General features: G+C 42.8%; 1 protein-coding gene across 1 annotated transcript; it reads left to right on the top strand.

Moving 5' to 3' along the window:
- The first annotated feature begins 2,616 nt into the window (after window positions 1–2,616).
- LOC135540242 (myb-related protein B-like) lies at window positions 2,617–12,761 on the top strand. The gene is made up of 15 exons (XM_064966774.1): window positions 2,617–2,868; window positions 3,347–3,443; window positions 3,558–3,629; window positions 3,788–3,880; window positions 4,094–4,314; window positions 4,513–4,657; window positions 4,757–4,810; window positions 6,367–6,573; window positions 6,783–7,055; window positions 8,827–8,999; window positions 9,121–9,220; window positions 9,334–9,441; window positions 9,536–9,652; window positions 9,741–9,872; window positions 10,106–12,761. Exons 1-15 carry the CDS (start codon window positions 2,828–2,830, stop codon window positions 10,232–10,234), a joined length of 1,962 nt encoding a protein of 653 aa, XP_064822846.1. The 5' UTR covers window positions 2,617–2,827; the 3' UTR covers window positions 10,235–12,761.
- Window positions 12,762–13,296: the final 535 nt, after the last annotated feature.

The raw sequence follows: 13,296 nt of genomic DNA on the forward strand, positions 1-13,296 counted from the left end.
GTCTTTGATAAAAATGCACACTATTTGTTGATCTTGGCCTTGGTTGACATTAATGTACTATAAATGATTCATCCCATCTCTCCTATACAGGAACATGACACACAGACCAGGTTTTCCCAATTCTGACCTATCAACCAGTGACTACACGACCAAAAATGTGGACAACTGCTTGTCAAACATCATGGGCATTAATATGGAGTTGGTCTCCCCTTTGTTGCTAATACAGCCTTCCACTCTCCTAGTGGAAAGCCTTCCTAGATGTCGGGACTTACTTCCGTTCAGCCAGGAGCATTAGTGAGGTCAGGCGAGTCGGCCTGGGTTACAATTCATCCCAAAAGGTGTTTTTGTTCTGACCTCGCACAGGATAGTCATGCTGAAACAGGGAATTTACTTCCCCAAACTGTTGCCACGAAGGTGGATGCACAGAATTGTCTAGAATGTCATTGTATGCTGTAGTGTTAAGATTTCCCTTCACTGGAACTAAAAAGGGCCTAGCCCGAACCATGAAAAACAGCCCCAGACCATTATTCCTCCAAACTTGTTGGCACTAGGACAGGTTTTTTACGTTCTTCAGCATTCCCGTTCTGTGAGCTCCTGTGGCTTACCACCTCCCGGCCGAGCCATTGTTGCACCTGGGAGATGGCATGGCTGTGCACTCAATTTGACCCATGTCCGTAACGGGTGTGGTTAAAATAGCCAAATCCACAGTCTAGGTCGTTCTATATAGTTTTTCCATTAAATATAAAAAAAGTGTAACTCCATATCCTCCGTCAAACTGAAGAGATAGTTGATTTGTTTAGTGTTCTGTGGGAAACCTCATACAATATACTTGTTTGTGCTATAGCATCATAAAATGTTGGCATTTGCGTCATTCCCTAAATACTCAAGAGGCACTGTCGATTTAAGCAATACAAAACTTTATTTACTATAATAGGTTCATGTAAAATAAAATTCACAGGCATCTTGAATATCCTCCTTAAGGTCTGTAAAGGTGAAATAAGAGAACATGTCAATATACAAACCATTATAACGAACTCTGAAGTCTTAGTTTAACAAGGAAATCCCGCTTACATCAAAAATATTTTCTTGCCAGGACACGGCAGCAACTAAAACAAATAAGTCACTGAACCGGAGAACCTTACCTCAACTTTTCAGTACAGCACTGTCACATCCCCACTTTGGCTTGTCAAAACCTGTAGGGATGGCTGTGCGCCTATGCCATTCATCCTCAGCTGCTGATGCTAAACCTGAGGTCTGGCTCAGGCTGGAACTGAGACTCGAACCCATAGTGACCTCCTTCCAGGACCTTTGGTTGTCCTCTGTGTCATTTCCATGTGGGGGTGAGCCTGACCAGATCAGGGAGATCTCAGCCAGGGATGGTGGTGCAGACTGGAACTTGGGACTCCAGGTAGTCTCCAACGTGCTTGACTCAAGGATCGGTTTTGGACTGTTAGTCTCAGGTTTGATTAGGGAGACCTCCCAGGCAACCTGCGAGGCTGTCAGATCAATGTAGGACAGATCCAATGGGCAGGCTAGTTTGGGTTTCTGGAGGAGGACCTGCTCAGCAGGAGTAGAGGACTTGCTCTCTACAGGTATAGTGAGCCCTGGTGTTTGTGTAGTCTCAGAGTTCAGGTTCATGGCTTGAGAGGGGGACACAGGGTTGGGAGACTGACACAGGGAGGCCAGGAGGGATTGTTTGGAACCATAGTACTCAACAACAATTCTATTTGGAGGCAGCACCGATGTGGACTGTCCCGTCAGTGACAGAGCAGACGCAGATAAACTCTGGTCCAAGAAGCCTTTGTCGAGCTCTGAGGGAGATGGGCACTGAAAACTCATGGACGCATCTGTGAAGCAAATAATTCAACACAGTTAAAATGTCTCACCACCACATGATTTAACATGCAACTGTTTTGATTATTCTTCATATTAATTAGCATAAATGTACCCTATGCAGAGTCAAATTGCTTTGCAAAATAAATCTGTTTTCTTACCAGCACTGGCAAGCTCCTCATCCATGTTTTTAGATAATCATTGAATGGTTGCCTAATAACAATGCAGCTTGTTTTTAATCTGCTGCTTGATTGTCTCACCTGTTTGGTAATGAAGGGCCGCAACGACAAGGTGGAGGGGGGTGTATAATTAAGCAAAAATACCTGAGGGGGTGTGGTATGTGGTCTATATATCATAGCTAAGGGCTGTGTCCAGGGATATTGGCCATATATTACAAACCCTGCAGTGCATTATTGCTATTATAAACTGGTTACCAATGTAATTAGAGCAGTAAAAATAAATGTTTTGTCATATGGTCTGATATACCATGGCTGTCAGCCAATCAGCATTCAGGGCTCAAACAACCCAGTTTATAGTTTGTTAAAAGTGAGCATTTATCTGTAGTCTTTATATGCATGAATATATATGAATCGTTTATTCGGTAGACAGAGAATCAGCATTGTGAAAAGTCACTAGTCAGACAATCCGGGCCAATTTAAAAATATATATTTGTGTCACTTGACAAATCATAGGAACGAATCAATGACTTTATATGAACAAATAGAACGTTTCAATTCTGCGCGCGCACACCTCTGGTCACGTCACTCCCGGGAAAGCCGTGAGCCTGCGAGAAAAGAAGCGCGCGAGATAGGAACTTCAGCGCGGACTAGTGTGTTGTCAGCAATCCAGTGTACCTAGCCCAGCGACAATTAGATTTTTTGTTTTTACCAACGTGGATTATATACGACAAACAGACTTGCTCCTAAAATATAGTTTGTAAATATATGCACGACGTGGGCAAAAAAAAATATACAATATATTTTAGTTAAGGGTGATGGAGGTAAAGCAAAGGGAAATGTCCTGGTGGTCGCGCGGGTAAGTAGTTAGCTAATCGGATTCTAACCATTGTTATTGTTCGCTACAACAACTGTTGGATAAATAACAATGCCCATATCCTAATGTTATTTTTAAGAGGACAGGGATCTATGTACCATTTTATAATATGAGATTACTGAATGTCATCGATTATTTTTGCGCATTTACGTGATTTGACCGCCCTTTTGTCACCCCACCAGTTGAGGTCGACGTCAGATGTTGCTAACTAACGTTACGGTAGTCAAATCATGGCATGAAACAATAAATTAGCGAATGTTCTAATGCATACCGTAGTAATCAGAGAACACAAACGTTTACATCATTTTTTGCTTGTAGTCAGTACCTAGCTAGGTATAAAAATGCTTTGTTTGAGAATTCTGTGACTAACACCCAAGCCAGCTACTTTTCAGTACAATGCATGTGCGCCCTTTGCATGAGTTTGATCTCGACCACCACACCTTGTTGCTTGTCTTTTTAGAGAGGATGGGGAGGAGGCAATGTATCAGGACACTGACTCTGACGTGGCTGAACAGAGAGACTGTGGAAAGGTCAAAGTGAAATGGACACAAGATGAGGTGAGTTCATGTCCCCTTATACATCCCCCACCAATGCTGATCTATAAATGGTTGGTTATTTGGAATGAGCTAGTTACTTATCTCTTCATAAAATGCCTGTACTTTTATTCTCAGGATGACAATCTCAAAGCGTTGGTCCAAAACCGGGGACCAAATGACTGGAAATACATTGCCAGCATTTTACCGGTGAGCGAGTTTGACGGAGTACAGTATATATTCTGTTATATCCAGTTGACAATACAAATAATACAACTGAAGGGTTCAAATATGAAATACATTCTGAAGGCGTGTGCGGTTTATTTTGCATGAAATCATTAACTGTATGGTAACCCTGTATGGCACAGAATCGCTCAGAACACCAGTGCCAGCACCGCTGGTTGAAGGTTCTGGATCCAGATCTGGTCAAAGGGCCCTGGACAAAAGAGGAGGACGAGAAGGTTAGTTGTGATGGTGACTATTCTACAATCAGTTCTACTAGACTTCTTTGTGAGAGAAACTTTAGTTGTTGAGTTTTACTAATAGTTGTTCAGTCAGCTCTACTTTCCACTGGCTGCTTTGACTCCTATCCAAGGACAGCCTCCGGGTGGCTTGTACTGCCACTCAGAGGACACATTTTCAGACTGCCACCAACCCTGCATTCCTCTCCACAGGTGATAGACCTGGTGAACAGGTATGGCAACAAGCAGTGGGCTATCGTGGCCAAGCACCTGAAGGGCCGGCTGGGGAAGCAGTGCAGGGAACGCTGGCACAACCACCTCAACCCGGACGTGAAGAAATCCTCCTGGACAGCAGAGGAGGACCTCATCATCTACAAGGCCCACTGCATGCTGGGAAACCGCTGGGCTGAGATCGCCAAGCTGCTCCCCGGAAGGTAACTGTGGTACTCCAGCTAAGAGAGTCACTCTGACATGTCTGAGCTGAAATGTCAGGATCACGCAGAACAGTTTATGGGTCTCCACATATTTTGTGATAAATGCAATTGAATGGATTGGAGTTGGATTAGTGCTCGACTTCATACACTAGCTATATCTTGATTACTACAACATTATGTTAAAATTTCACGTTCCAGGACAGATAATGCTGTGAAGAACCACTGGAACTCAACCATCAAGCGTAAGGTTGAGATGGGCTTCTACAGCAGGGTGGATCCTTCTCTGAAATGTCAGCAGATGGAACCAGAGGAGAGCATGGCCCACCACAGCAGAGATCAGCAGGTTGGTTCCTTCTGAAATCAGTTTGACAACATCTGGGCTATGCTCAAACTAATCCTTGTTATGTTTTTCTGTGAAACATGATTTGTTATGTCTCTACAGATGGACTATGGTGGTTCTATGGAGAGGGAACCAGACCAAGATCCCACACTGCCGGTAAAATGCAAACACTGCTAACTACTATAGGGGTAAAGCAGATAAACTGTGTTTTATATTATAAATGGAGTGCCTTCGGAAAGTATTCAGACCCCTTCCCCTTTTCTACCTTCTGTTACATTACAGCCTTATTCTAAAATTGATGATCATTTTTATTTATTTAATAAGTCTACACACAATACCCCATAATGACAAAGCAGTAACAGGTTTAGACATTTTTGCAAATGTATTAAAAATCAAAAACAAATCTCTTACATAAGTATTCAGACCCTTTGCTATGAGATTCAAAATTGAGTTCAGGTGCATCCTGTTTCCATTGATCATCCCTGAGATGTTTCTACAAAAGTCCACCTCTGGTAAATTCAATTGGTTAGACATGATTTGGAAAGGCACACACCTGTCTATATAATGTCTCACAGTTGATGGGGCGGCAGTGTGGCCTAGTGGTTAGAGCATTGGACTAGTAACCAAAAGGTTGCAAGTTCAAATCCCCGAGCTGACAAGGTAAAAAAATCTGTCGTTCTGTTCCTAGGCCGTCATTGAAAATAAGAATTTGTTCTTAACTGACTTGCCTAGTAAAATAAAGGAAAAATAAAGAAGGAAATGTCCGTAGAGCTCCGAGCCAGGCACAGATCTGGGAAAGGGTATCAAAACATTTCTGCAGCAGCATTGAAGGTCCCAAGGGACACAGTGACCTCCATCATTCTTAAATGGAAGGAGTTTGGAACCACCAAGACTCTTCCTAGAGCTGGCCGCCCGGCCAAACTGAGCAATCGGGGAGAAGGGCTTTGGTCGGGGAGGTGACCAAGAACCCGATGGCCAGCCTCCCGAGTGGAGCAGCGTTCTAAGGCACAGCATCGCAGTGTTGCAGCAGCCTGGGGTTCGATCTGGCCGTGACATTGGCCCAGCGTGTGGTGGCAGCATCATGCTATGAGGATGGGACTGCAGGGACTGGGAGACTTGTCAGGATCGAAGGAAAGATGAACAGCAATGTACTGAGAGATCCTTGATGAAAACCTGCTCCAGAGCACTCAGGACCCCAGACTGGGGCGACGGTTCACTTTCCAACAGGACAACGACCCTAAGCACACAGCCAAGACAACGCAGAAGTGGCTTTGGGACAAGTCTCTGAATGTCCTTCAGTGGCCCAGCCAGAGAAACTCTCCAAATAATGGTGTGCCAGGTTTGTAGCGTCGTACCCAAGAAAACTTGAGGCTCTAATCGCTGCCAAAGGTGCTTCAACAAAGTACTGAGTAAAGGGTCTGATTACTTATGTAAATGTGATATTTATTTTTCATTTTTATACATTTGAAAAGATTTCTAAAATCCTGTTTTAGCTTTGTCATTATGGAGTATTGTGTGTAGATTGCCCCCCCCATCAATGTTTTCTGAATGCACTGTATAAAGTGCAGTACATGCAGAGCATGTACATGTTATAATATTACTAGTTTATACTAGTCTTCAGGGTAGTACACCATTGTGTGTGTGAACATATTAATTTAATGTATTCTTCTGGATCTCCATTCTGGTTTTCAAGCTTATGTTGCTCCCTACAGGAGAATGCCAATACATCCACTGTAAGAGGCGGACCGAAAGAAGCAGGCTTCCACAAGGCTGTCTCTCCTCAACAGTCAAAGACCCCCAAAAGTGAGCCAAACACCCCAGGAGGTGAACTGAATACCAGTAGCTGGGTGGTGGACAGCTCAGGCTTCCTCTCTCCCAACGGCCCAGCCTTAAAAGAGGTGATGGAGATGGTGGATGGGGTAAGAGGGCTGGATGGGGTCATAATACCTATGTTTTCTGAATTTCACCATGTTCATCTTCTGCTTCGAATGGAACACCAAAGAGATCTCATTTGATGATCAGATATGGCAGACAAGATGTCTGACTATTTTGGTATGAATTAGTTTGTCAAATTATATTTATTTTCATAAACTTCTTTACTTTGTTTCTGTTTCTTTTCCTCTACCAGGACTTGGATGGCTGGTGTAACATGGCTGTCTTTGATCTGCCCGAGGAAAGCCAGAGCCCAGAGCGGACCCAGTTCCGTCTGGAGGGCAGTGCCCTACAGGAACTCAGTAAGGGTAACCGGGGGGAGCTGATCCCCATCTCCCCTGGAGGAATCACCCCACCTTCCATACTCAACCGCCGCAGCCGCCGTCGCATAGCTCTGTCCCCTGACTCCAACAACTCCAGGACCCCCAAGAGCACCCCGGTCAAGATCCTGCCCTTCTCACCCTCACAGGTAATGGCTCAACCACCATAACCTAACACAGTAAAATGACTCGTCGTTGCCATTGTTTTGTACAGAATCATGTGGCCAAAAACACATTTTACCATGTTTAATTTCCCTAAAATGAAATGCCATATTTTTATTTTTATTTAAAAATATATATACATGTATATTTCACCTTAATTTAACCAGGTAGGCTAGTTGAGAACAAGTTCTTATTTACAACTGCGACCTGGCCAAGATAAAGCAAAGCAGTTCGACACATTTAACAACAACACAGAGTTACACATGGAATAAACAAACATTCAGTCAATAATACAGTAGAAAAAGTATATATACAGTGTGTGAAAATGAGGTAGGATAAGGGAGATAAGGCAATAAATAGGCCATGGTAGCGAAGTAATTACAATATAGCAATTAAACACTGGAATGGTAGATGTGCAGAAGATGAATGTGGCAGTAGAGCTACTGGGGTGCAAAGGAGCAAGATAAATAAATAAAATGCATTATGGGGATGAGGTAGGCTATGTACAGGTGCAGTGATCTGTGAGCTGCTCTGACAGCTGGGGCTTAAAGCTAGTGAGGGAGATATGAGGCTTCAGTGATTTTTGCAATTCGTTCCAGTCATTGGCAGCAGAGAACTGGAAGGAAAGGCGGCCAAAGGAAGAATTGGCTTTGGGGGTGACCGGTGCTACGAGCGGGAGCGCGTGCTACGGGTGGGTGTTGCTATGGTGACCAGTGAGCTGAGATAAGGCGGGGCTTTACCTAGCAAAGACTTGTAGATGACCTGGAGCCAGTGGGTTTGGCGACGAATATGAAGCTAACGCCAGCCAATGAGAGCCTACATGTCGCAGTGGTGGGTAGTAAATGGGGCTTTGGTGACAAAACGGATGACACTGATAGACTGCATCCAATTTTGTAAATGACATCGCCGAAGTCAAGGATTGGTAGGATGGTCAGTTTTACAAAGGTATGTTTGGCAGCATGAGTGAAGGATGCTTTGTTTACGAAATAGGAAGCCGATCAGAGATTTAATTTTGGATTGGAGATGTTTGATGTGAGTCTGGAAGGAGAGTTTACAGTCTAACCAGACACCTAGAATATGTGGACAACTAAAAATACCTAAGTCAGAATTGTCCAGAGTAGTGATGCTGGGCAGGTGCGGGCAGCGATTGGTTGAAGAGCATGCATTTAGTTTTACTTGCTTTTAAGAGCAGTTGGAGGCCATGGAAGGAGAGTTATATGGCATTGAAGCTCGTCTGGAGGTTAGTTAACAATGTCCAAAGAAATGCCAGAGGTATACAGAATGTTGTCGTCTGCATAGAGGTGGATCAGAGAATCACCAGCAGCAAGAGCGACATTATTGATGTATACAGAGAAGAGAGTCGGCCCGAGAATTGAACCCTGTGGCACCCCCATAGACTGCCAGAGGAAGTTTGGGTCTAGAGTGCGCCCCCCCCCCCCTTTGAAGAGTGGGATGGCCGCGGCAGCTTTCCAATCTTTGGGAATCTCTAGACGATACGAAAGAGAGGTTGAACAGGCTAGTAATAGGGGTTGCAACATTTTAGGCAGATGATTTTTAGAAAGAGAGGGTCCAGATTGTCTAGCCCGGCTGATTTGTAGGGGTCCAGATGTTGCAGCTCTTTCAGAACATCAGCTTTCTGGATTTGGGTGAAGGAGAAATGGGGGAGGCTTGGGTGAGTTGCTGTGGGGGATACTATTGCAAATGGACGTTAGGTGTCATTTTAGTGAAATGGTTTCTAAATGCAGTGTGTGTTTCCAGTTCCTCAACATGTGGACCAAACAGGACAACTTTGAGCTGGAGAATCCATCTCTCACCTCTACGCCAGTGTGCAATCAGAAGTCTGGGGTTACCACACCACTACACCGTGACAAGACTCCACTCACACAGAAGGAAAACTCTGTTTGCGCATCCAAGCTGTACCCAAACTCAGTGTATGTAATAAGGCATTATTAGCACACAATTGTCTTGTATGTGCTAAGTTATTATTGGCATGCGATACGATTAATCTCTCGTAGCAGTAGAGAATTATATTTAGTTTGTCTTTTTATCAAGGTTCATCACACCCAACCACAAGTCAAATCTTGACACCACCCCACGAACTCCAACTCCATTCAAAAATGCCATGGAGAAGTATGGTTCTCTGCGACCAATGGTGAGTCCCTCACTTGCTACTGTTGTCAATGAAAGCACCTGGATTGTCAGACGATTTGTATGGATAATTTCTTCAATATCCTGCTGAAAATAGTTGATTTCTGTATGTCTTAGCCTCAGACTCCAAATGAAGAGGACTTGAAAGAGGTCCTCTTGAAAGAGGCTGGGATTGAGCTGATCGTGACGGATGAGAGTCCACCTGAGCAAAGACGCAAGCAGGTGGTGAGTACGATGAAATTTTACGATAATTTACTTTCACAGATGATGCTTCTCAGTCTTATAAAATGGTCTATGTGGTCCATTCCTTTGCTTCCAGCATCGACCTCCAATGAAGAAAGTGCGTAAATCTCTGGCTCTGGATGTCATGGACTGCAAAGAGATAGTCACTGCGAGGCATCAGTTCATGAAGTCCGAGCCCAAAACCTTTTCTAAGGTACATTCATTAGAAATTGATTAAATTCTGCTGTTATTGTTGATGGTGATTTCCTCCATTGATTTGTATATTTTTATCCTTGTGGCAGGCTGAGATGTCTCTCAACTCCTCGTCCTTTTGTATGAAGACTGAAGATAAAGAGGAGAATGTTCTGGATCAGGGCTTCTGTTTAGGACCCAGTGAGAGTGGTGCATATTCAAACCCAGTGCCCCCAACCCCAGTGAGTACTCTAATGAAGCGCTACCATTGGCTGCTATCTAAGTGAAATTATTATTAAATAGCTGTCTTTTCCCATGTTTATTAGTATACTATATCATAATCAGGAGTTTTCTAATAGCCTGTAATGCATACATATTTTTTGTTGTATTTTATCATCTTTTGTAGTGGTTTTCATTTCCCTCTATTTGTCTGTTTTGCATCTGAAGTTATTGATATGCTTTGCTGTGTTCTCAGATGTCCAAGGCATGGGAAGCAGTGGTATGTGGACGTACTAAGGACCAGCTCATAATGACAGAGAAAGCAAGACGTTACCTCCGTTTACTGAAATCCCACGCTCCTAACCGGGCCCTCATCCTGTCCTGAGCACTCACTAACCTCGTTGTCCTCTGCAGACATTTCCATTGTGTTAAATATAGGGTTGCAAAAATGCTGTTAACTTTCAATTAATTGCCTGGTTTTCCCAAAATCTCGTTTCCTCAAACCAAGATTTCTAGAAAACCAGGGAATTTATTGAAAGTTCCCGAAATGTTGCAACCCTAGTTAAAAAAACTCCCCCGTGTCGATGTATTCAGAGCCCTTGACATTTTCCACATTTTGTTACGTTACAGCCTTATTCTAAAATGGACTAAATTGTTTGCCCCCTCAATCTACACACAATACCCCATAATGACAAAAAAATACATACCACATTTACATAAGTATTCAGAACCGTTACTCAGTACTTTGTTGAAGCACCTTTGGTAGCGATTACAGCGAGTCTTCTTGGGTATGGCGCTACAAGCTTGGCACGCCTTTGTTTGGAGAGTTTCTCACATTCTTCTCTACAGATCCTCTCAAGCTCTGTCAGGTTGGATGGGGTGTGTCGCTGCACAGCTATTTTCACGTCTCTCCAGAGATGTTCAATCGGGTTCGAGTCTGGGCTCTGGCTGCGCCACTGAAGAACATTTAGAGGCTTGTCCCAAAGCCACTCCTGTGTTGGCTCAACATTTTGTCTTGGCTGTGTGCGAAGGTTGGGAAGAGATGCATTGAAACATGGTCATTGTCAGGGGTCGTTGTCCTTTTGGAAAGTGAACCTTCGCCCCAGTCTGAGGTCCTGAGTGCTCTGGAGCAGGTTTTCATCAAGGATCTCTCTGTACTTTGTTCCGTTCATCTTTCCCTTGATCCTGACTCGTCTCCCAGTCCCTGCTGCTGAAAAACACCCCTACAGCATGATGCTGCTACCACCATACTTCACTGTAGGGATGATACCAGGTTTCCTCCAGATGTGATGCTTGCCATTTAGGCCAAAGTGTTCAATCTGGTTTCATCAGACAAGAGAATTGTGTTTCTGATGGTCTGATAGTCCTTTAGGTGCCTTTTGGCAAACTCCAAGCAGGCTGTCATGTGCCTTTTACTGAGGAGTGGCTTCTGTCTGGCCACTCTGCCATAAAGGCCTGATTGGTGGAGTGCTGCAGAGATGTTAGTCCTGGAAGATTCCCCCATCTCTACAGAGGAACTCTGGAGCTCTTTCAGAGTGACCATCAGGTTCTTGGTCACCTCCCTGACCAAGGCCCTTCTCCCCTGATTGCTCAGTTTGGCCGGGGAGCCTACTGTAGGAAGAGTCTTGGTGGTTCTTGGTGGGGACCTTCAATGATGGGCAAAGTTTTTGGTACCCTTCCCCAGATCTGTGCCTTAACACAATCCTGTCTCTGAGCTGGTCTGAATACTTATGTAAATAAGGTATCTGTTTTTATTTTTAATACAAAAAATTCTTAAAATCTCTTCTCACTTCTCTTGTTGTTATGGGGTATTGTGTGTAGATTTAGATTTTTATTTAATCTATTTTAGAATAAGACTATAACGTAACAAAATGTGGGAAAAGGGAAGGGGTCTGAATACTTTCCGAATGCACTGTATACATGGAGATAGTTTAGTGCCTTTTTAAAATAAAGTGTTAATAAATACACCCCAGTTTAGACTCTTATGGATTAAACATGGTAAACATGTTTCAATGCGTCACTTCCCAAATTTAGGCAGCATTTACACAGGTAGCCCAATTCTGATATTTGGGCTGCCTGAGTAAACCCAGCCTTGATTGTGTTGGTATCGATGATAGCATGGTTTTAGGTTTCTAAAACAACATTTTGTAAAAAATTGATCTCGTGCTGTGTTGATCGTGCTCAACTGAAGTAATGTTTTCTCAGTCCTGGATACTTGTAAATATGGAAAGAATTGTATTGTAGGGCAACTTTATGGGTATATAAGTGTTTCAAATGTAATGCAGTTTGAATCTACACACATCGTTCTCTCGTAAAGGTCTTAACACTGTACAAAAACAATTTAATCCACATTTATATCAAGTTTGTCATACTCAAATGTAAGAAATGTCTAAATGTTTTCCTTTTGATATCTAAAGTTCACATGTCATTTTGCACTTACATCTATCAGTATTGGAGTTGTTTGTAACTGTGTCTGTCATGGTTGCGTTTGATTACCTGATCAATCAATAATGAATCTAAACAAGCGAACAGATGGTTGGTGAGGTTGCAGAAATGTTCGTTTCCTATGATCTATTTCTTGTAATATGTAGTCTACTGTCAACTCCTGTAGTTGTATTATAGGCTACTATTTTAAGAGTAGAAGCATGTGACGTGAATATGCATCACCATAGAAGAATCATACACTCTGGTTGTCCTATTCTCATGTCCAAAATGTTAAGAGGTTCAGGATTTTTCTACTGAAACCTGATAATGTTCTGTGCAGATGACAAAATGTATGAGAATCTCATTTTTTTTACTAATGTAAACAAACTAAAAATATTAAATTATATGAACAGTTTGTAAAATTGCCTGTGCATTTGCAATGTGTGATTGAAAAATATTAAATGTATGTTGTCTTTTTATTGACTTAATCGGTTGGTGAGCTATTGATTTTGTGATAAATCAAAGATGGGCCAGATTAGGAATTTTGAGTGTGGTTTGTTGATGAGGACCAATGAAAAACGGACACAATGCTTATGTGAACCTGCCCCTTTTTGTGTTGAGGTGCAGTCACATGAGCCCGGTAACGTTTGAAAGGCACTGAAATATAATGTAAATGTATAATATTTGCACAGATTTTACCTGATTATTTGATCTACATTTTTTGTTTTGTTATTCTGGCCCATATTTCCGACATGTACAACAACCCTCTGGTTCTGATATCAGAACGCGTTCATTCATTTGCAGCAGTTAGGTGTAACCAATTATGCGAATAGGGGTAACGACACTCGCTGTCAGATTTGGCATTTCATAAAATAGCATCTGAGGATATATGATTTTAAAATGTTATTTTATTGTAATATATTTGGGAAATAATACGTTGCGTGATAGGTGGTTGTTTAATAATAACACATACGAAGTCTGAAAATGCAATTACCACCCCATGTCTTTGAAATTGTAGTCTCC

Source organism: Oncorhynchus masou, chromosome 5 (assembly GCF_036934945.1).
Source record: "Oncorhynchus masou masou isolate Uvic2021 chromosome 5, UVic_Omas_1.1, whole genome shotgun sequence".
In the NCBI taxonomy this organism is placed as follows: Eukaryota; Metazoa; Chordata; class Actinopteri; order Salmoniformes; family Salmonidae; genus Oncorhynchus; species Oncorhynchus masou.